This window comes from Lacerta agilis, chromosome 13, assembly GCF_009819535.1.
Source record: "Lacerta agilis isolate rLacAgi1 chromosome 13, rLacAgi1.pri, whole genome shotgun sequence".
Classification (NCBI taxonomy): Eukaryota; Metazoa; Chordata; class Lepidosauria; order Squamata; family Lacertidae; genus Lacerta; species Lacerta agilis.
In genome coordinates, this window is record NC_046324.1 from 44,015,545 (window position 1) to 44,039,435 (window position 23,891).

Below are 23,891 nucleotides of genomic sequence, written 5' to 3' on the forward strand. Positions count from 1 at the left end.
GGAATTGCCAACTGTAACAAAGTATTTTCAGAAGCTATTATAAACCAGGAGAAGGATGCCTGGTTGTGAAAGGCCATTGCAACCGTCTGCAAAACCCTAGAGGGCAAAAAATTGGTTGGACGTTTGTTGACTGCGGAACAAATCTTAGCTGCAAAAATTTGGGAGCAGCTGTAACGGTCTCGAACAGAAGAGTGCAAGAAAATATAAATATGTTAAGAATAAGCTCATATGATACAAAAGGAAGGGGAAATGAAAATGAAACGCAACCAAAATCCACTCATCAGAATGTCGGCATGACTTCACTAGATTTACAGGATCTTTGCTTGGAGGCAGGAAAATGAACAATGAAGCCCTTGGGTTGTCCAGCCGCTGTGATGCAGCCATCTATCTCTCCGAGACAGAAGATTATTGGGAGCATGGCACCATTCCAAAAGCAGTTCACGGTCACCAGTCTCCTCTCCCCTTGGAACACAATCCTCCGCCTGCTCGGTTTCCAAGAACATTTGTGTCACTGAAATACTGAAGAGCAGCAGTCGGAAAAACTTTCCTTCAGCGCCAGCAGATTCAAGTTGACCAATCAGTCTGTTTTGCTTTATATCTGAGTTTTATGTAATGCCAGCCATCATCTGGCTTTAAACTTCTGATGATCAAAGCTATGGTTGGTGTGCATGTGTGTGCCCAATATGGCCCCCAAGAGCTCTCTGTCTGGCCCTCAGAACTGTCCCCAGGCCACACCCCTCACTGCCCCATCTTTGCATCCTCCTTGAGTGGTCCTTGCCTGGCTAGAATGTGTCCTTGACCTCTGGTAATCCGAATGCAGAAGCTCCTTCCCAGAGTAATGATTTAACCGCTTTGGTATATCCCAGGAATGAACACAAGCAGCCAGGGAGGGAAACCGAGAAGAGGTCACTTTCTAGCTTGCCTCCAACCCCAGCCCTTGGCATGCAGATTATTCCCCTTTAACCTGCACATCCTAAGAAGTGCCAACAAGAGGAGGAGGAGTTTGGATTTGATATCCCGCTTTATCACTACCCGAAGGAGTCTCAAAGTGGCTCACAATCTCCTTTCCCTTCCTCCCCCACAACAAACACTCTGCGAGGTGAGTGGGGCTGAGAGACTTCAGAGAAGTGTGACTAGCCCAAGGTCACCCAGCAGCTGCATGTGGAGGAGCGGGGACGCGAACCCGGTTCACCAGATTACGAGTCTATCGCTCTCAACCACTACACCACACTGGCTCTCAGTGCCAAGGGTCTGTACTGGGGAAGAAGCCTTTGAACCAGAAGCGACTGAAAGATGGGGACAGGAAAAGGTTATTGGTACAGAGCAAAGGCTTTTCAACAGCAGCATAACCTTGTTAAGTCCCAAACTAGCAAGAAACAACAGACTGAATTTCTGTGACAATAGAAACAAAACATCTTGCGTGTTTGATTACACCAGAAAGCGGACACGGGGCAATGGATTTAAACTACAAGAAAGATTCCACCTAAACATTAGGAAGAACTTCCTGACAGTGAGAGCTGTTCGACGGTGGAATTTGTTGCCAAGGAGTGTGGTGGAGTCTCCTTCTTTGGAGGTCTTTAAGCAGAGGCTTGACAGCCATCTGTCAGGAATGCTTTGATGGTGTTTCCTGCTTGGCAGGAGGTTGGACTGGATGGCCCTTGTGGCCTCTTCCAACTCTAGGATTCTAGGTAGGGTTGTATAAGAGCCTGCTGGATCCGGCCAATGGCCCATCTAGTCCAGCATCCTGTTCTTGCAAGTGGCCAACCATTATTACAATACAGTGGTACCTTGGTTTACGAACTTAGTCCATTCCGGAAGTCCGTTCTTAAACCAAAACCATTCTTAAACCAAGGCGCGCTTTCCCTAATGAGGCCTCCCGCCACCGGTGCCCTTCCACCATTCACTTTCCATTTGCAGACCAAGGTAAAGTTCGCAAACCGGGACACTACTCCCGGTTTTGCGGAGTTCGTAGACCGAATTGTTCGTAAACAGGACTGTTCTTAAACCAAGGTACCACTGTATTGCAAACTGCCCTGTGATCCTCAGATGACCTGAGCACGAGGAACACTCTCTCCTCCTGTGGTCTTCAGGAACTGCTTTTCAGGAGCATTACTGTCTCTGCCAGTGGAAGGAAGAACATAGTCATCTTGGCTAGTTCTCCTGGGCTGTCACTGGAGGATCAGGCAGCAGAGAGGCTGCCTATTTCCAGCCCTGGGTACTTTTGGAGAGAGATGACTTGGCCTCTGTATTTGATGCTCAGGTAACTTATTGTAATGTGCATCTACTGAAGATGACTCAGAAACCTCAACTAGTCCAAAATGCAGGGGCCAGATTATTTTCTGGGGTTCCTTTTAGGACTCATACAACGGCAGTTTTAAAATAGCTATAGTTACCAGTTTGTTTCTGGGCTCAATTCAAGGTTTTTGCATTAGCGTTTAAAGCCCTAAATGACTTTGGCCCCAAACATCTGAAAGATTGCATCCTTCCCTACAGACCCCCTTCAGTGTTGAGATCAGAAGAGGAGGGCCTCTTGGTAGAATTTCGAAGGGTGACAGGGTGGGAGGGGCTTTCTCTACGACAGTCCTCAACTTGTGGAGCTCCCTCCTCTCAAAGGGGCCATGTGGCACCTTCATTACATCGTTTCCAATGTTTGCTGACAATGCACCTCTTACCCTTGATGCTTGAGATTTTAGGTCCCATCCTATCCCTTGACCGTGGGTAGGCAAACCAAGGCCCGGGGGCCGAATCTGGCCCAATCGCCTTCTAAATCCGGCCTGTGGACGGTCCGGGAATCTGCGTGTTTTTACATGAGCAGAATGTGTCCTTTTATTTAAAATGCATCTCTGGGTTATTTGTGGGGCATAGGAATTTGTTCATTCCACCCCCCCAAAAAAAAAACAGTCTGGCCCCCACAGTGGACAGGCCCTCTGCTGAAAAAGTTCGCTGACCCCTGCTCTTGACTATTAATGTAACTGATTTAATACTGGGAAGATTTCTATACTGCACTATGTCTATCTTTCTGCCAGGACAAGCATTGCAGCTTGCCAGATAAAACAATCCCCCCTCCCCTCCCCTTCCCAATTTTGGGGGGCACACAGGGGGACAGCCCCGCTGTGTCATTAGAAGTCCTTGCACAGGGCTTCTGCTTATGGGACTCAATTGCTGAATCCCAGACATTGCTAGGACCTTACAGGTGTGAAACATAACAGAACAATTTGCTAGCAAAGGACTAGAGGCTGCCTTCTCATCTATATATATATATGAAGTCCAAGTGTCTCTGCGTCCAGTCCCTGTGTCCGTGGGTTTGCGCTACTGCGCATGTGCCCCGCGGACACGGGGATTGGAGCGCAGAGACATCGGGTCGGGAGCGGCGGCGGCAGTCGAAGTGGCGGCTTGCGCGGCCAGGAGAGCACGAAGCCGCGGAGCTCCTGAAGGCGACCAGCGCAAATGGAGCCCCCCGACCGGCTTCTGCCACTCCTACCAAGGGGCAAATGGGCTTAACCCACAGCAGCCACCCTGTGAATGCGTGCAGTCGCCTCCCCCTCCCCAGCAACAGCGCCACATATGTTCTAGCGCCCGTTAAATTAACAGGCATAAAAACCACTAGTTCTACATAAAGCACCCAACTGAAGTGGCTTATTTCAACCCTGGTGATGACAGCTTCCTTCACTGGGGTAACTGGCTACCTTAAGAGGTCTCGGGGGACAAGTGAGGGTCTGCTGCTTGTTCTCCCTGAGCATCTGCCCCCCGAAGCAGCTTCCTCTGTTTAATGGTAGGGAAGGCCCTGTCCTCTTTACCTGCTTGAGAATTGAGTAGAATGCATGGTGGTACCCAGAAACTAATGCCAGTAGGATGTGAACTGGATTTATGAGGATATAAACAAAGCTCCTTCTCAAGGCTGCCGCGGCAGGAGAACACAGAGGATGACAACAAAGAAGCCACAAAATAAACGAGGACATCCGTATGCTAAAATATTTTACATTCCTCTGAAATCTCTTACACAAAACTTTGCCCGCAATTCCCCCATGTGTTCCTCCAAATAAAGCCCTTTAGAGTTATGCCAAAGACCCGAATTTCTCGTGTTTGCTTGCAAAACCACCCCACCCCCTTCCAACAGATGTGCGTACAACTTCAAGTTAAAATTATTTCAGACATAGAATACACGCAAGTTGGATGTTAAAGTTTTACAGTGCTATAAATACAAGCGGCCAGCTTGGCTGGGATTCCCGACAGAATGCTCATGCCTCCGAACAAAACGAAAACTAGAACTCAGCAGGCTAGAAGGAAGATTTGCCCAAATGGGACACACACACACACACACCCTACTAAAGTTCCTTGGTCTACAGCCGTTTCCTCCAAACGAAGTGGAAAAGACAGAAAACTGGTTCGGATCACAACACAGTTTAGTTTGCTCGGTTGCAGTCATGGCTTTTGCAGGTGGGACTGTGACAGTGGCTTTAAAAACAAGCAACAGAAAAGAGGAAGAAGCAGCCAGGTACTTCCAAAATACCGTCCGTCACCAATTCCCTTAAATTCCTTCCTCCCCCCCCCCCGCAACACCAGCGTGCAAGGCCAGTCCTGCACTGAAGTTTGAGGTTCCTCCCATCTTTATTTTTCAAAGCCCGCCTCTCACGCTGAATTTTAATCAAGAGACGCAGATGGGCAAGGGTTGAAGGACGTCACTAAGCAGCCAGTGACACCTCCGCTGGCTCAACTGCTTGCGGGAACAAGGAGAGTGCTTGCTTGCTTGCTTGCTTGCTTGCTCGTGTCCCCGACGCTCTGAGCCATGGTTTGACGCATGGCTAAGTTTGTTGTCCGTCGGTCTCTGTGGAAACACCTGGCTCCGCGGCTGGTGGCTGACTGCCGCCGACGGCGAGAATACTGTCCGTGTCGACGGGCGGGACCAGCGTCAGGGACTCCACGCTCAAGGTGTCCGTGCTGTCATTTGAGATGAGGGAGATGGTGGGCTGCGGGGCAGGGATGAGGCTGGGAGATAAATTGGCCGTTTCCGCTTCTGTGCTCCTCGCCAGGCTCTTGCCAGGCTTTGAGTTGTGCGCAGAAGAGTCGTCCACTGCCGGCAAGTGACCGGAGGAGGATGCCTGATGCTGCTCAGTGGCCGCTGAGTCATCTGTTCAGGCGAATGAGAGAGAGAGAGAAAGAAAACAACCATATTATGCCTGGGTGTAACGAGCGTTATCATTAACTGAAAAGAGCCGCCTCATCAGATGGAAATCAATGCGGCAAAGAGAGCTGGACTAGGGCCTGGGAGGCCAGGGTTCGAATCCTTACTTGGCCATGAAGCTGACATTAAGCCAGTCTCTGCCTCTCAGCCTAACCTACCTCACAGGATTGTTGTGGGGATTAAATGGGGACAGAAGAAAAAAAGTGGGACATAGCTGCAGTGAAAGGATAATACTGTGCTTGGCAAACAAACAAAATTTCTCAGGGTGGTGAAAAGGAGGCTTGGGCTCAAATCTCAGTTTAGACGCAGTCTGGTCTCAAGTCACCTGTGGGTTCAGTGATAACCTAGTTTAGGTGCAGGGGGAGCTTTGGCATCCCAGATGCTGCTGAACTGCAACTCCCATCATCCCTGGTATTTGGATACACTTGCTGGGGCTGATGGGAATTGTCCAGCGAGATCTGGAAGGTCAAAGGTAGCACAAGGTTCTCCACACCTCCCTAGCAACACAGACAGCTGGCCTTACACTGAGCCAGACCTTTGGTGCAGCTCTAGTCCTAGTGAACCTGTGGAAAGTGCTACATGACTATGTTGCACCCGTGGCAAGAACCAGGCACTGTTGTAGCTTAAAACAACAACAAAACACAGCATGGAAGAAGGGCTAGTTCTGCAGAACCTTCATGCAAATACCAAAACTCAACATTGTGGTTTTAATTTTGCCAACTCAGTGCTTATTTCCAGTGTTTACTTGCAAACTCTGCTTGCCTTGCTTTCCTCATTCACTCTCTTATCTCTTCCTACGAAATTCTTCCTACCCTGCTGTTTTGACAGCATTATTTAATCCCTTCTTCTAAAAACGTTTTCCACTCTCAAAGGGTTTTTTTTTAATTAAAACTGAAAAAAAGACTATGAAAATTTGACCTTGCCCCTCCAGCAACAAAGAGGAACCTTCCTCTGATTTGCAATTGTTATCTCTTTCTCTTCGCTGAGATCAGGAAAGGGGCACATCCAGGTCCACCTACAGCAGACTTCTTCAACCTGGCGCCCTCCAGATGGTGCACGCTACAACTCCTGCCAGCCTGTCACCACGGGCTGCTGGGAGTGGTAGCACAAGACATCTACAGGGTGCCAGGGCTGGGGGAAGGCTGAGCTACGGTGTCTTCCAGTGTTTCTCAAACTTAGGTCCTCAGCTGTTGTTGGACTACAAAACCCATCATTCCTGACTACTGGTCCTGCTAGCTAGGGATGATGGGGGTTGTAGTCCAGTAATAGCTGGGGAACTAAGTTTGAGAAACACTGTTAACTAGCTAGACCTTTCTCGATGGAAGACAATCTTACTCGGCTACAAGTGATCGCCAAAGAGGAAGCAGAGCTCTCTCATCTGAGAGTCCTCCTATTCAAGAATACAGCGTGATAAGGCTTTGCATTTTTTGGGAAGATCTTAATATCGTTTGCTGACTTGTTTGCGGCATAATATTTTAATGCCTCTTGCTGCTTTGTGGTTATTTCTGTGATACTGTTATTACCATCCTTACTGGCAGGTGTTGCTTTCCTCTCTGAGAAGTTTAAAATCGTAAGGCAGGCTTAGAAGAAAATATTGTAAAACAATGATGGGCAGTAAAGCTTTACAGATTGTCCCTGCACAATCTCACTTCCGGTCCTCTTACGTTGGTTGGTACTGAAGATACTGCTCAGGGAGCAATCCCTGAAGGATCAGACCCCCGTGGGCGTCCACTGACAGAAGCAGCCCCCAATTCCAGGCTCTTCTGGGTACAAGGACCCTCAGGCAGGAAGAGACAGATTTCAGGGAAACAAGAGCAGCAACGGAGTGATGGATGGCTTTGTCCAGAATAAAGAAAGAAACTGGGTGAAAGAAGCCCTGGACAGGTGAGCTTTGACTATAGAGGGAAATAGCTGCACCAAGCAATGCAGTTTCAGTAGCTGTGTTTCCCTTAATGTTTCTCTTTGTGCGACTGCTGCAGAACATCCCCAGCTTTTGTGACACCCAAGAGACAACTGCTCCAGGCGTTTTGGTTCAGATGGGCACATAACCTCCTCTAGGTGCATCATGCTACACTGCTGGCCTCTAAAAGAGCTGGGGACCCCACTGACCTCAGAAAGCACTCTCTTAGCACTTCCCACAAAAATTTTTTTTACCCTGCCGTTCTGACAGCATCATTCACTTTGTTATTCTAAAAATTTATCCACTCTCAGTTTGCAATTAAAAAAAAATCCTCATGGATATTCTGCAGCATTTTTAGTGCAATTTCCTCCTAATACACACATTTGGGTGTGCACGTCTGCCTCATACGCTCATTTCTACCAAGCGCGTCCCCCTGACATAATGCATTTTGTGAGCTGTTTTCACTATTGTGTGCTATTTAATGGGCATCTCGCCCCAGCATATGCATTTTTGAATGCATTAGCTGGCTGGAGAACCGCATTGCAAAATTCAGAGAAGCGCAAATTTCAAGCAGTTGGCAGCGCTTTGGTTTGCATATCGTTTCAGAAGGTCGGACTGGGCAAGTTGGCCGAATGCAAACTGACTCCAATGTCTCCCTTTCAGCACAAGGTATCTGCAGAACGACCCTCAAAGCAATGCAGTGAGTGGTGGACACAATGGATTTTGCATTCTCAAACGGAACTCTCACTTGTGCAGAATTAACAGAAATCTTATAGAAAGGCAGGGGTTCTGCATAACTTAAAAAACAACAACAACAACGCTACAAAGCCAAAACCAGCAGTGGAAGAAAGGGGAAGAGGGAAGCTGAGAATTAAACTTGAGTAGGGCTGGGTGGAATTGAAATGACAGACAGCAGTTCCTTTCATTGGTAAAGGGTTGGTTATGCTTATTTTCGCAGAAGAGGACTTCGAGCCAATGCATATTTTGAACGTCCGGGAAATATAACTTAATTTTTGCTTTGCTTGGCAGCCCCAAACCATGGCTCTGTAAGAAAAAGGAAAAAAGAGAGCAAAAGCTGCAGAGGAAATGGTGACACCCATTGCTCTTTCTCTCCCTCCCCAATCCTTCCCACATTTTTGGAGAGTAGATATGCAGCCGGGGGGGGGCACCCTTTTAAGAGGGTCTTTTTTCTGCTGCTTAAAGGTGCAGGGCTTGTGCCAAAAAAGGGAGGGAGAGGAGAAAAGGGCAGAGTTGCTTCAGCTGAGAGTGGGCGAGGGGGAGAAACCAACAACAGCAACACCGGCATTTCCTTGAATTCGAAAATGCAAATACAACGCAGACCAATTCAGTCTGTGCAGGCAAAGTGGTGGGGACGCCTGAACGCAGAGGCTCAGAGGGAAGGACGCAACAGAAGATTGCGGATCGCAAGTCCCCTGGATGTCTCCTCTCAGTATGTTGGAGGTGGGGGGGGGGGAGAGTTATATACACAGAGAAGCAAGGGAGCTGGGCTAATGCAAACATGTGAAGGAATTCAGCTGGGAGGGAGTAAAACTACAGCCAGTTTTCAGTAATGGGGAGGTCGTGGCAGAACATGGTTTTTTTTAATGTTTAAAATAACAATTACATCAGGTTTCATCCCTGGAAAGGCCTCTCTCTGCCCAGGAGAGCCAGCTGGAGTAGATCTTGCTAGGCTAGATGGGACAATGGTCTGGCCCAGTGGAGCCAGTTCAATTCCCTTAGTAAGGGGAGTGGGAGAAGGAAATAACAATGAACGGAGAAGGGCTGCAGCCCAGTGGTACAACATCTCACACACAGAATGTCTCACTAGATCCTTAGCACTAGAAGAACCTCTTGAGAGCCACTGCCGGTCGGTGGACCATTAAATGGCTTGACCTGAGAGTGAGGCAGCTTCCGGGGCTTCTAAAGCCCAAGGGGGGGGAAACACTAGGAAGAATGGGAATTAGAATTACGTGTTGTGAAACTGAGCCCACGCGAACTGTCAGTCCAGGCCCTGTTTCTGGAAGTGGATAGACACTAATTAGGAGACCAGGGTATGGCCAGTCTCTTCCTGGCTGCACAAATATAGCTCCGGGGGCCTTCTGGCGGTTCCCTCATTGTGATACGTGAAGTTATAGGGAACCAGGCAGAGGGCCTTCTCAGTAGCGGCACCCACCCTGTGGAACGCCCTCCTGTCAAGGAAATAAGTACAGTGGTACCTCCACTTACGAACAGCTCTGGATAGGAATGCTTCGGGCTACACACGTGGCAAGCCTGGAAGTAACGGAAAGGTTTCCGCCGCCTGCGCAGAAGCGGGCTATCGCCATGCGCAGAATAGGCGCCTCTGGATGTGAATGTTTCGGGGTAAGAACGGACCCCCAGAATGAAATAAATTCGGTTTTCGAACATCTCAGAAGCCGAGCGTTTCAGTTTTTGAACGCCGAAAACCCGGAAGTAATTGCTTCTGTTTTCAAACGCACCTCAGAAGTCGAACGGCTTCCGCTGAGTTTCCCCCTCAATATTCTCCACTGAAATTGCAGACCGCCCTTTGCGCCTTGTTTTTCAAACGTTTTGCAAGTCAAACGGTCTTCTGGAACGGATTATGTTCGAAAATCGAGGTACCACTGTAACGGTACAACCTTTAGAAGACATCTGAAGGCAGTGCTGTATAGGGAAGTTTTTAATGTCTTACTGTGTTTTTTATTTGTTCGAAGCTGCCCAGAGTGGTTGGGGCAACCTAGTCAGATGGGCGTGGTATATTATTATTATTATTATTATTATTATTATTATTATTATTATTATTATTATCATCATCATCATCACCATCATCTGTTTCCTTCAAGTCTGGACTGCCCAGACTGTACAAGCAACTCCATCTGTAGCATAGGGGTTAGAAAGTCAGACTAGGACCCGCGAGACCAGGGTTTAAATCCCCACTCAGCCATGAAGCTCACTGGGTAGCCTCGAGCCAGTCACAGTCTCACAGCCTTAAAGCATTGCTGTGGGGAGAATCGTGTATGCCACCTTGAGCTCCTTGGAGTAAATGTGGGGCAGAAATGTAACAATGAAGAGATCCTGGGCCCACTTCCCAAGCTACACTGTGGGCCTTAGGATGGGCAAGGACATAACAGAATGTGTATGAGAAGCAAAGAGGTATTTTCTAGCTTCCTGCCCAAGGGCTTGTGTAAGAACGTGCACCTCAGGCAACAGTCTCTTAAAAATCACCCTGCACAGTTCAGTGTTGGGAGTGGATCAGCCTTCCCGAAACTGGTGCCATCCAGGTTTTGTTGGATGACAATTCCCATTAGCTACAGAATGGCCAATGGTCAGGTATGATGTGGGGAGTGATCCAATAAAAACTGGAGGGCACCAGGTTGTTGGGGGGGGGGGCGGGCTGGAGAAGATGGGTTACTGCTGAGACAGCTTTGACAGGTTTCTTTCTTCTGCACTACTGGAATCTGTACCCGCAGGGACCATGCTAGTCTCTGCTGTCCGATATGCCGGCAAGCCGAGAGACATTGAGTAATTAATGAGCACAATCTCTATAGCACTTCTCAGTTGGGCTATGAGGATTAATTGACTGATCAATGCTATCGACTGAAGCTTTAAAGTAAAATTCACCCTTCAAATTGCCGCAATTCAAAGAGAGCCGAAGATGCAGGCCGGGGAATCTTTGGCTGTCATTCCTCGATGCAGCAGGCTATATAGTCACACTAGCCCTCTCCTTCCCTAGAATTATGGGATAGAATTGGACGAGCTCTGTTTGTGAAGTGGGACTGATGGTGGTGGGTGGCAGAATCCAAGGGACATCTCGCTATTCACGGCCATGCAAGGTCTGCAAGGGGCCTAATGGGAGGCCTGCAAGATGGGTATGGCTCACTGTCAGTCTTCACACGTCAAAAATGCATGCAGAAGGAGGTTTCCTATATGCCTTCATCCACCCGAAACATAAAGAAGAGGCATGGGGGTGGAGAAAATCAAGTCAGAATGGAAAGGGAGCAACTTTTGGGTTAATTTCTATGCCTGAATGTTTGTGCGGAAAGTACTTTTCTGTCCTGAAATGCTTGTCTTTACTTGCTTTGACTTTGGAGTAAAGAGAAATGCCCCTGAAAAGGGAATAAATGAAGTCCTTGCCACTGCCACCAGTGTTTGGACCAAACAGCACCTCAAAGGCAAGATGCACTAGACAAATTAAAGAGTTTGGAGAGGGATAGGAAAGCTGCAGCCCTTCAGATGTTGCTGGACTCAGATCCAGTTAATGTGGCTAATGGTCAGGAGTGATGGGAGTTGTAGTCTAGCAACAATGGGAGGGCCATGGTTTCCCCATGCACTGAGTTAGGCATTAAATGATCTGGGGAAATGCGGAGGGGTGTGCGCCTCAAATTCTCACGAGAACCTAAGGAAGCTCCCCGCTTTGCAAGGAAAAGGCAGGTCTCAAAATATACAGAGGGGAAGCAAGCTGATCATGGCCTCGAAGGACAATGGGTGCAAATAAAAGCAGGTGGCAAACAATACTGTAAGAAAGGGAGCCAAAAAGTGTCCAACACACAGAGAAAGCGGCAACACAGACTTTGCACATTTAAAAAAACTGAAAGGAAACACAAAACTCCAATTCCGTCATGCTGTGAACACAGCTTGCCTGAACCAATTCCTGCTAAAATGTTTTTAGAACTGGGGCTCATTCTCACCTATCTGAACCGATGCTTGAAGCTACGGCGGGGGGGGGGGGCAGAAATACTCCCACCTGCATCCCTTGATCACCTGCTGTCAGGTGAGTTCCCAGTTGCCGAACGCTAAGCCACCGACTGCTCAGGTGCCAGGTAAGAAAGAGCCTTACGCTACCCAAGAGCCAAAAGATACAAGAGTATGGCATCTTGAACCTTGTTGGAGGCTCAGGGTACCTTCCCGCAACCCAGTGGAAGGAGCTGCTCTTTGTTTCAAGGAAGCAAGCAAGCAAGGAAGGGGGTGGCTGTGGGGTGAAGCCAGGCTGAACAGCCAAGGTGCTCCATTGCAGGGGAATTCTCCTGGAAGGGTAGAAAATGTCTCTACACACCCTGGATGTGAGATAATGCACCGAGAACAGTAGCTGGCTGTTTCTGCATGCGTGGAAGGGGATCCCTTGGCCTCGTAATCTCTTTTTTGGGGAGGACGAGGGGAGTGAGAAGGGGAGCCATACACCACACACACATCCAAGGAGAAACCTGCCTGAAGGGATTTTGCAAGGATTGATGCTGCTGCAGCTGCTGCCGGAAGGCCTAAACCCAGTGTCCACCGTGACTGTCAGCCTCCGAGAGACTGAAGACCCGCTGCCGTCCTTTCCTGCCAGGCCTAACTAGAGGAAAACACAGCAATAGATCACATGAAGCCATTAACAATTGGGGGGTGGGGGGAATCACAGAGACAGGAAGGAAGAAGACATGTTATAGCAGCCTTCCCCAACCCGGTGCCCTCCAGAGGTTTCGGGCCACAAGGCCTGCCGGCCGGGATTTGCGGTCCAAAAGATCAGGAGGTGCCCCAGGGGGTTGCAGGGAGGCTGTGTTAGGAGTAAACATCAAAGTGACCATCACCAACACCACAAACATGCTCACAAACAGCTGGCATCCTGCGGTCTCGCTCTCTTCGGAAGCCCCGAGAGGCCGAGAAGAGGTTCGCCCGTTCCCGAGTACACAAACCTTCCTCAAGAATGCCACATGTTCAGGTTGGCTCGACTTAGGATTGCCAGGCGATGACAGCGGCTAAACGTCAGAAAAGGAAACAGGAATGCTTTCGGGTTCAAAATGATGGGGAAGGGGAAGGGAGAACCTCGACGACCCACTTAAAAAAGAGGCAAGAGCAATTTTTTACAGATTTCTCGTGGGTTAGCAATATTCCGTCCCACTTAATGGTAATAAATTGCCGGAGGATGCACCGTCTCCCCCAGAGCGAGCGATAAATTAGGATGTCAGATAAATCTACCCTTTCGAAAAAGGAAGCCTGTAAAATACAGCACTTGGATTGCAGTCAAAGCTAAGTGCAGCACATTTTTTTCCTTTAAAAAAAGAAAGAAAAAGAAGATCCAATGGGAAGCAATAATAATAATAAAAAAGAACGGGGAGGGAAGACAGACAGAACACCAAGGAATTTTGCAAACACAGAAGATTTCTGGATGAACATCGCTTCAGTGGAACAAAGGGCAAGACAGAACAACAGGTGCAACAAACATCGTCATGTGTGGGATTCAGCCATGATGGAAGAGCCAGGGTCATGTCGACGGAACACGTTTCCTACAGAGGGTTGGAGCTCAGACTCGAAGCACAGCACAGGACATGGGGGAGGAGTCAAATTTGTGTGCCCCAAACAGCAGCAGCAGCCTTTCCCAACCACACTAGAAATGCTTCCGGAAGCCGAGGGAGACTGGCAATGGCAGACTGCAATATGGCAGCCCCACACGCCTAAAGTGTCTGTCTGTGTCCCAGCCTAGCACTTGGGAGACTCAGTAGCGTATTATGTATACAGAGATGAAGTGCCAATAGTGGTGACAGTCATCATAAGAACATTAAGAAGAGCTCGCCTGGATCAGGTCAGGGGCTCATCTAATCCTGCTCTCAGTGTGGCCAACCAGATGCCTATGTGAAACTCGCAGCAAGGATCCGAGCACATTCTGATAGCCACTGACTATACATTACTTTCTTGGATGGGGATGACCCACCTACAGTTGTATGTGTTCTGATAACGCCCCCCCCCCCAGAAATTTTCAGCAGAGCTCTAATACGATCCTCTCCCTCTGTGCCTTTCCAGTTCAGAATTCTCATCTCATGTGCCCCAGGACAGTGGTTCTCAAAGAGTGTGGCAGGAAGATTCAAGGGCGATCAAAGAGACATTTAAACATTTCAGTGCAGTATGGTATGGTATCTAAATAATTTGGATATATAACCAGAAACAGTATTCATGCCTCTCTTCAGGAGTGCTGGCTATTCTTCCTACAGTTCTCCAAGACGTTATTGTTGTGAAGAGAAAGGCTTCTTTGTGTTGATGAGGAGATGAGAGCTTGTTTGTCTCAAATTAGACCTAATATAAACGAGATTACCCAGCAAAAGCAAGCTCATACATCTCATTGAGTTTATATGCATACTTAAGGTACATATGCAAGAGGCCCATCTATAATTATATTTTGGGAATGATCCATGTTCTTCTGTAGCTGCATTGTTTTATACTTTCTGGGTGTCCCATGATCATACTATAAAGTAGTTGTGTTCTATGTTATAAATCAAGCACTGCTAGGAGTTGTTTCTTTTCGTTTTCCGATGTATTCCTTATAAATAAAAAAATTGGTCCGGTGCAAGCAAGTTTTTATTCTGAAACTGTGGCTCGGGCGGGGTGGGGAGTTTGAGAACCACTACCCTAGGGACTCCATTGTTCAGAAGCAAGACAGGTGACCTGCCTGCCCTGGGCAATCCAGACAAGGGCCGAAAGGCAAAGTTTCAGACTGTAGAGGAAATGCAGAAGACAATTGTAATTTCGAGGAGTTAGGTGACATGTCTCTTTCCCTTTTACATCCTCGGTTTAAGGCCTGCTGATTTAGGATAGTATAATTTGTTTTTCACACACCTGTGTCAGGAGTTTCCTGGGTCCCCTGTGTTCTAAGTGCTGATTGGCTAGTGGGGAGGATGCCCAGTTGCAGTGAGTGGGAGACTCTCAGCTGCTCTGCAGTAGTTGCACCCAGTGTCCTGGGCTGACCATGAGTAATGCCTGTTAACCAGGTGCACTCAATTACATCAAAGTTGGCTATAAAAGCTGTAGGCTGAAGGAGCTCAGGGAGCTTCTTCACAGATCGAGGTACCTGCTGTTGTGAGACTGTAGGCCGGGGTCTCTCTCGCTGCTCTACTTGGGGCTCCAGGCAGCTGAAGGGGAGATTGTGTGTAGCTCCTGTCTGGTATAATTTGTGTTTTGTATGCCTGCTGTTATTTGTTGACCTTATGCAAATAAAGCATTGCTTTTCCTTCACCCACTGGTGTGCTTATTGGCTCCAGATCCAGAAAGAACCCTGCCCTTGGGCAGAACATAGATAACATCCCAAACGTGACACTGTACAACCCTCTCAGCCTTCCTCTGTGCTGTCCCTTTTAAACAAGTTGGGAGTTCTTCATTGAAGCTCACACGGAAATGGCAGAAGGGCCCTTCTACCATTTTCGTGTGTCCCTTTTAAACAGGCAAGAAGCTTAGAAGTTCTTCATAACCACCTACATTTTAAAGGGTGTGTGTGTGTGTGTGTGGAATGCCAACACTGTGAAGTTCCTAAAACACTAACTTTTCTCCCTGGCCCTTTCCTGAGCTCATCATCTCAGTAGGGTTGCCAGGTCTGCTTCCAAAAAATAGCGGACAAGCGGGGTGCGTGTGTTTAACTTAAATTAAATTATATATTTTCTTACAAACATTTTAACACGTATTAAAATACCATTTCATCATAAAGCTTTTGAATAAAAAAGTCCACTATTTTGTGGGAAAAAATAGTGAACATAATGTGAAAAAAGTGCTGTACACTCAAATAGTGGACACCTGGCAACCCTACATCTCAGTCATGGATGCGAGTTACAGATAACACTTGCAGCACGTTACCCCAAAAGGTTAAAGGAAGGCAGGAAGATATTGCTGTACTGATGAAACAAAGAATGCAACTAATTCGAACATTTTAGCAACAGTTCTTTGGCGTCTATTGCGCAGGATGAGCTGGGAGGATTCTGGAGGACGATGCTTCTGGTGAAAGGTGGAAAGGTGAGGGGTCACATTTAGTGCAGAAGAGCTCTTAGTAAGCTTTGGGATGACGTAAGAACCCGTCAGAATTACTGCAGGCTGCTTATTTAATGAGTTGGGCAAGCTCCCGACTGCCGTCAGAAGTAACGCGAAAGCTTTATCTCATCTGTGCCTTTTGCATGAGGCACAGTCAATGACAGTGCTGCGGACAAGGGGGAGGAAGGATTGCCTAACCCACAGACAAAGCCATTTCACTAGTTTAGCAACCTCCTTCGGATACCGGAGGCCAAGAGACTGCACAGCGGCTCCCAGATTATGAATTGTGTTGATGGCAAAAGTAGTTTGGGGAGCGTGCTTTGATCTGAATGAAAGTGCTTGTAAAACACACACACACACACACACACACCCACACACACACACACACACACACCTGTTTAAGGTTTGCAGCTGGCACCCTTGCGCCGAGAAGGGACTTTCCTCACTTCCCAAGACAAAAGCTTCTAAAGTCAGCTAATATCACTGGTTGCTTCCAGAGTTGGCAAGGCTCATTTAATGGCAACAAGAAATGAAGTCCTTAGTGTGCCTTCTGTTTCAGCTTTTAAACACCTGCTGAAAACCTTGCAGCAAATGAAGAATGCATCTTTCCACAATGGTTAGCTGATTTCTGACTGTAACTTTTAAATATTCTCCATCATATTGTTTTATGTGTTATTTTAAAGTTTCAATTGTTATGAATAGCGGTAGATAAATATTTGTATAAAGAAATAAATAAGAAACAATTACTTCTGGAGTGGAAAAACCTTTGTTCCTAAAATAAATCAAACCGCTGATAAAGTAGAATTGTGACAGCCTTAATTTCATAGCTTCTCAGCTCCATGGGTTTTATTCTCCTTCTCCAATTCAGCAGTCTGCTTTCAACCAGGTTTTGTAATAGTAAAGGGTGCATTGCTGCCTTCAGCATTAGTTTAGGTTCCAGGTGATTAGATCAGAACCAAATTTCACATTTTTAAGTGAAACTGTGGCGGTGTGGCTACCTTCTACAAATAAGGCCCCTTGCTTCTCAGTGGAACAGATAACAAAAGTTAATTTTAAAAAATCCCGTCACAATAAAATGAAATAAAATATAATTGGGATGAAAGTTGCCACGATGCAGTCAAGGGGCAGAGGGAGACTAGACAGATACTGCCGATCAGTATTTGTGACCTGGAACCAAGAAGAAGAAGAAGCAGGTCGATTGTCTGAGCATCTCATATCCATCACGGCAATGGCCCAGCTTGGAAAGTTAACTCCTCATCGCAAAGTTTGTGGTTTTCCAAGGCATCCAAGTTCTTTAATAAATCCCTCCCTCTGAAGGCAGAACTTTCATTTCCCAACGATACTGCACCTACTCCCGCTTTTAAGAATTTGTTTAAAGTGTTTAAAGATTGCTAATGTCAGACAGAGCTGCCAGTAATTGCTGGAAATAGATTTTAACAACAAGCAACAGCTGACTCCACTCCTATTTTTTTTGCCCATTTGGGGGCTTTAATTGAATTAAGACCCACACAACTAGGCTAAACGTGTGGTGCTGCCCTTCATGGAGCAAACACCCCACCGGCAGTCCAAATCTGTGCTGTCTATCAAGTGTGGGTGGGGAGAATAAAGCTGGGGTGGGAGGATGAACTTCTGCACAAAGGCAAAAGTACCTAGGGCTGGGGGGGGGGGGCACACAGAATCACTTCGTTCTTCTTCCTTGGAAACCTCTACAGAAGATCAATAGCCTGTCAGCAAATGCATTTGTATGAAGGCAGGCCAGCATTTGCTTTTAACAAGTCTGTACTTTTCCAGAGTTTATGATAGCCATGAAATACAGGTGTGCTGAGTTTAAGGTCACTATGGCACAGACAAACTGCCTGTGGAGGTTTTCTGCAAAAAAAAAAAAAAAAAGTATTCCTGCAAAAGAAGTTACTCGTTGGAGGGGAAGAGAAGGAAAAAGGAGGAGAGAACAATTCAAAATTTCTACAGCAGGACTTGCATCTAAGACCAGGCTGTTAACACTACACACACAAAATGCAAAGGTTACCAGATATGAGGAATGAAGTAATATTTTGCAGTTGTTCCTGGTAGCCAACAACACTCAATTCCTTAAAAAGCAAGGATGGGGAATCTGTGCCCCCACCACAAGGTATTTTTAGACTTCATTAGCCCCAGCCAACATGAACAATGGCCAGGAATGATGGGAGCTGCAGTTCAACATCATTTGGAGGGTTGTAGGTTCTCCATTCCTGAACTATATCTAGGGTGGGCATCTTGTTTGGCACCATGGCCATTCCTTAAAATATGACCTTGAAATTTAATCTCCACCCCCATACACACACATTTAGATTAAGCAGTCAGATCATTTCAATGGAAATAGAAAGAACCAGGAAATAAACACAAGTGCCAAAGGACAGAGAGTTCACTTTAATTCCCCCCCCCCCACTTATTATTGCAGCAGGACTTAAATTTGAACCAGGAGTCCAAATTGTTCTCAGTGCCGAGGAATGTCTGAAATGACACACGGTGCCTTTAAGCATGTGCGGAGTGCCTTCGTCTTACTGCTGAGCAGCTGTGCCAGATCTTAAGTTATCTGGGATCATAGGAATAGGATTTTCAGTCAGGGGAGTGTGGATTCTGGAATGGTCTGCGCTCCAGCGGGCAAAGAAGTTAAGCATTAGCAGAAAAGTGTTTTAACGCAGGATCCTGCAGCAAGCAATACTGTTGTCTCATACAATTTGAACCAAGAGAGTGATGCAGAATGGTGTGCCAAGCTCACCCACCTGCCTGACTTGCAGGACTGAAGCCACAACTGGGGAAAACAGAATCTCGTATAATTTGTCCCCCAGTTTTGTATGGACTCGCCCGAACCCCCCACCCCTCGGGTGCCCTTTCCAAAACAAGTTTAACGAACAGGACATAAAATATTAAGATTAGGAAGTCTCTTTAAAAACCTGCAGGTGGGTTCAAGCAGAGTCTATAAAACAGCCTACAGGAGCTAAGAGCAAGAGGCTTCAATACCTGACGGGCTCTGGACCATGGAAGGAATCGATGTGGAGCTGGTGGCGGAGTCGCAGCGCCCGGTGCTCCCGCTGGACGAAGGGGATGGAGATGAAAGCGGCGAGGGGTTGTGCTGGTTGATGCACTGGGCGACGGCAAAACCTGCAAGGGAGGGAAAGCAAGAGTTTACACAGAGGGAAGCTGGCCAGAAACGCAAAAGCACTTCCTCACAGAAGGACAGGGACAATGGACGTGTTGTGGACAGGTGCCATCAGCTGGAATGAGAAAAACTAAGCTATACTGGCCAACAGGAACGAGAGAAAGCTATGAAATGTTGCATGAGGTTCAGTGCTTTGTTAGGTAAATTAAGGGATACATCTGAAGAGCCCAGTGGTCCATCTAGTGTCATCGTCCTGCTCCCTGCAAGTGGATAACCAAATGCCTCCAGGAAGCCCGAAAGCAGGACAGGGAAGGAAAGAGAACACCCCCCTGTTGAACGCATCCACTGGGAGATACACTGCCCCTGGACATGAAGGCTTCATTCAGGAGCCCTGCAGCTTGAGCAGACCAAAAGGTTCCAGAACCCAGGTGCCTCTAGGAAGGGCTTGGAGCTAACACACCTCTCCTGCCATTGCTTCCCAGCAACTGGTAGCCAAGAGGCAGACTGTCTCTGAACCTGGAGGTTGTACACAGAAGTCACGATTAACAAATGTGGAGAGACCTCTCCTCTTCCTCCATGAAATGAATCTAATCTATTAAAGCAATGGGAAAAGAATGATTTTCGCTGAGAAAAGGCTGAAAGCTCACAACACTGATTTAGTACATCGGGGTTTTTTTCCTCCCTCCAGGAAAAACCTTTCTATATCACCATCTGACATGGAACCCTCCACATTTTGCAGAAGATGGAGACATACCCCCATTCACTCGTGCTTCCCATCTCTTATCTCCAAAGTGCTCTCACTAGCCCTGCACGGTGGACTAGTTCATGAAACACAATGCTCCCTGCCCCTCGTGAACTGAGAGGAAAACAGGGAGCTACCTGACCCTGAGCTGGACCATTTCTCCAGAGCTTCAGGCAGGGAATCTTTACCAGCCCTACCTGGAGATGCTGGGGGTTGAACGGACACCTGCATACAAAGCAGATGCTCTCTCCTACCCACTGTGCTACAGTTCCCTTCCTCCACAGAAGCAAAGCCACAGATATTGTAAATCCCACTCCCTGTGGCACTTCAAGCTATTGCTCTGCCTTCTTAACCTCCCCCACAAAAGCAAAGAGGGATGTCTGGATCAGCAGATACCCCCCTCCCCTTGCTGAGAAAGGGGAAAGGTGCCACAGATTTATTGGATTTCAAAGTAATTTTATTTATTTATTGTTTATTCAACTGATATCCTGCCCTTCCTCCCAGAGAAGCCCAGGGAGTCGAGGGGCAAACGCTTTAATTACAAAACACTTTTTAAAAGCATTCTAAAAGCAGTTAGAATCATTCTCTGAGCCAGTGATCTCAGGGTTGCCAGGAACAATGTCCTTCAGTCATCAAATGCCTGGATAAACAGTACTTGTAGCTTATTTAAGTTTGTGACTCTCCATTTTATTTTCCTTGAACAAACTTGTTGATCCCCTTAAACAGGAAAATGGAGAGTGATAAATGGAAACAGCACCGAAAGAACCCATTATGCAGAATGACATGAGAAAATTTCCAAGGAATTCCAGGATCCCCTTGAGCAGAGCTTGAAAAGACTGTGGGAGCTGTCTGGTTCTTTCCCAAACTACAGCCTTCCATTGAAGCAAGTGGATGCTCCCATTCTTGGGTATGAAGGCTGCTCATTCATCCCTGAGCCTACCGACCAGGAAGAGGTACAGGCAAACAGGAGGAATGCCCAAAGGCTGTGAAACCTCAGAGGCTGCCACATTTAAATCCATTCCACACGTTACACAGCAGTAAAGCCTGGCTCACCCACCAGCATGTCCTTGGCAGGGGATGCCAGTCAGTCATGTGTGGAAACAGATGTAAGCTGCATTCACACTTTTATGTTTCTTTAGGTGTACACTTGAGGTGCATCCTTTTAGCAACACGACCTTTTTCCTTTCCCCTTTTTAAAAAGATGAGAGGTGGCCGTTTAAGAAACAGTGCCACCCCTGTCACTTAACACTGAACTGGGACTGGGGGGGGGGGGATGAAGGAAAATTATTTTTACAAAGTGCATTTCACTTTATGAAATGGGAGAACTATATATGCCAACTCAGCTCCTTGTGTGGGGCTATGGGATATGAAAGCAACCAGTATGGTGTAGTTGCTAAGAGCGGTGGACTCATAATCTGGTGAACCGGGTTCGCTTTCCTGCTCCTCCACATGCAGCTGCTGGGTGACCTTGGGCTAGTCACACTTCTCTGAAGTCTCTCAGCCTCACTCACCTCACAGGGTGTTTGTTGTGGGGGAGAAAGGCAAAGGAGATTGTTAGCCGCTTTGAGACTCCTTAAGGGGAGTGAAAGGCGGGATATGAAGTCCAAACTCTTATTCTTCTTCGTCCAATGCTCTGCCGGAGTCCCAAATTGACACCTGTTCAGTTGGGGAAGTGCATTGTGCCTCCCAACTGCGGCTAGTTGTGGGAGCTCCCAAAACGCACTCTGAATATCTTGGCAACACAGAGCTCTGCATGAAGGCCCCAGATTCCATTCATGGAAGCATCTCAGGTTGAAAAGGATGAGGAGCAGATGGTGATGGAAGATGTGGCTCACTCTGCCGGCGACCCTGTAGAAACTGGGCTGGATAGACTGAGAGTCTGCACTTGGTGTAAGATAATGTTTTGCTTCATTTGCACCCCTAGTGACTTCCAGCATTTACTAGGACCAGTGTTTCACCAAAATAGCCTATGCAGGTGCTGGCTGGTCCATTCAGGCAAATGGGGCACTGCCCCACCATCCTTAGCCAGTCCCCGCCTGCCAGCTTCCTCCTCTTTCATACCCATGTATATAGAACTCAGAAGGAAGGAGGAGGATGGGGGCAGAAGTAGAATGAGTTGGCTTTGTCTGCCATCGGCTCTGGCGCCACCTACTGTTGGGCTCCCACCTCCCAGTCCCAATGGGCAGCAGCACCCACTGGGGACCTACAGCAGAAGAGGGAACATTTTAAAGACCAAGTGTCACGTTCCCTTACGGGCAGACTTCTGGGAGCTGCATGCCAGAGGTGGGTGGGGCTGAAGACAAAAGAGGGGAGAACTAGATGCAAAGGTGAGTGCAGCAACAGAAGCGGTTCTTGCACCGTGGCTTGCATTCCAGAGCCATGGGGAAAAAAACAGGCCCTCTCTGTCCTCCATCCAGGTAAGGAAGAGGCATTATCACAATTAAAGGATGCATTCCCATAGGGAAACACAGTCCAGGGGAGCAAGCAGCAGGGTCAGGAAGGGGCGATGCCCGGGGAGAGAGGAACGCGAGGTCCTTGCAAGGTCACATTCAGCCCTTAGCTGCCCCTTGCTTATGGCTAAGTACAATAAAAAAGCCATTTGCCTCTCTACAAGGCAGTGTTGTGCATTCAGGTAAGTTACAGGCGTATCCTGCTGAATGCAGCTTGCTGAACCCCTTGAAGAGTCCCAAAGGAACGACACAGGAGTAGCTTAAGAATGATTAGCCGCCTGGAGCCAAAATGACCAGGAAACATGATGAGATGACCGAGCTTGTGCAACTCCTGCGATTCCACAGAACAGCAGGGTAGAAAAAGCACAAGATGCAGGACTCGGGTTCCTGGGAATGTCAGCTGCTGCTGCTGCTGCTTTTTAAACTCGTTTGTAGGTCATAGGACTAGGAACACATGCCTGAAAAGCACGTGGGCAAGACTGCACTGGCTGGGGCTTATGGGAGTTATAGTTCCAAGCATCTGGAGGGCACCCGGTCAGAGAAGGCTTCTACAAAGCATGCCAAGTTGCTATTTTCGTAAGAGGGGGTGGGTGGGGAGGGGAGGGGAGCAGCACACCATGCCTCATCCAGACTTGTGACTCAGTCTCCACTTCCTCCATAGCTTACAGCTGCTCTACGAGGAATCTGCACCAAGGGATATCCCCCGTCCTTTGTAGACTGAGGTGCAGATGCCCTGCCAGCAACATGGGCATGATCTGTAAGGCAGTCCTTGCTCCGCTAGCTTTTGAATACTTCAAGGAATTGAGAAAACCAGAACTTTCAGGGACCACCGGGAGGTAGCGAGGAGCAACAGGAGTCTGTTGGTTTACTGCCATCACACTCCCCCACCCCCCGCCTCACTGCACCCTTCCTGGAGCCATTAATATAAGCGACAGTAGTGCAGCGTTTTAGATTGCCAGCTCCTTGCAGCAGGGACCTGCTCCCTTGCAGTTTGTAAAGCACCACGTTCATTAATAGCAATAATAATAGCAATTAGGGTTGGCAGAATGCAAGAGATGGGCCATTCCGACCAACGGACACAATCTACTTCATGCAAAGCATTCTACAAACACAGCATGGAAATGAACAAGCGGATGGAAAGGATTAGATTTGCCGTTACAGCCAGCAAGATATCTTCAGCCAGTCAATTCAACCACATGTGCCAGTGTGATGCCACTTTGGGTTTTAAAAAACAAACATATAGGCACATAGGAAGCTACCTTATACAATAGATACTTTTGACCCTTCACTTCCCACTTAGCCCCAGCGCTATCTTGCAGAATACGTATGTTCAAGCTTTGCTAAGTCTTCATTAGACAGAAAAAAAATCTGGCACGTGCAGGGCAGCCAGCCGATGTGGCCATCCTTTGACATGCCCTCGTCACGCCAGTGGCCTAGGCAATAGAGCCAGGAACAAGTTTTAGGTCCTTCTTAAGAGCACTTTGATTCAATTTAGGAGAAGGCGTTTTCTTATTATGCATGGTATGGAGAAAATGCAGAGAGAAAGGCTCTTCTCCCTCTCATATAACTCTAGAACTCATGGATACCTGCTGAATGCTGGAAGAATCAGGACAGACAAAAGAAAGTACCTCTTCACGGAGGATAAAACTATCAATGGGGGAATTGGGGAGAGTGCTATTAAGCTCAGATTCTGCTCCTGGGCTTCCCAGAGGCAA

At 47.6% G+C, this 23,891-nt stretch overlaps 1 protein-coding gene across 5 annotated transcripts in view; it reads right to left on the reverse strand.

Moving 5' to 3' along the window:
* Positions 1 to 3,961: 3,961 nt before the first annotated feature.
* The window catches only part of CLEC16A (C-type lectin domain containing 16A), a 96,609-nt gene continuing 76,679 nt past the window's right edge, over positions 3,962 to 23,891 (reverse strand). For 2 of the 5 annotated variants that reach the window (XM_033167944.1, XM_033167943.1), the window contains 3 exons: positions 18,846 to 18,986; positions 12,285 to 12,407; positions 3,962 to 5,128 (listed from right to left, as the gene is read on the reverse strand). In XM_033167944.1, the coding sequence (XP_033023835.1) occupies positions 4,803 to 5,128; positions 12,285 to 12,407; positions 18,846 to 18,986 (590 nt within the window). In that variant the 3' untranslated portion in view covers positions 3,962 to 4,802. Of the gene's footprint in view, positions 5,129 to 12,284; positions 12,412 to 18,845; positions 18,987 to 23,891 lie in introns of all 5 variants that reach the window. The other 3 variants (XM_033167947.1, XM_033167946.1, XR_004427790.1) reach the window with 2 other exon arrangements.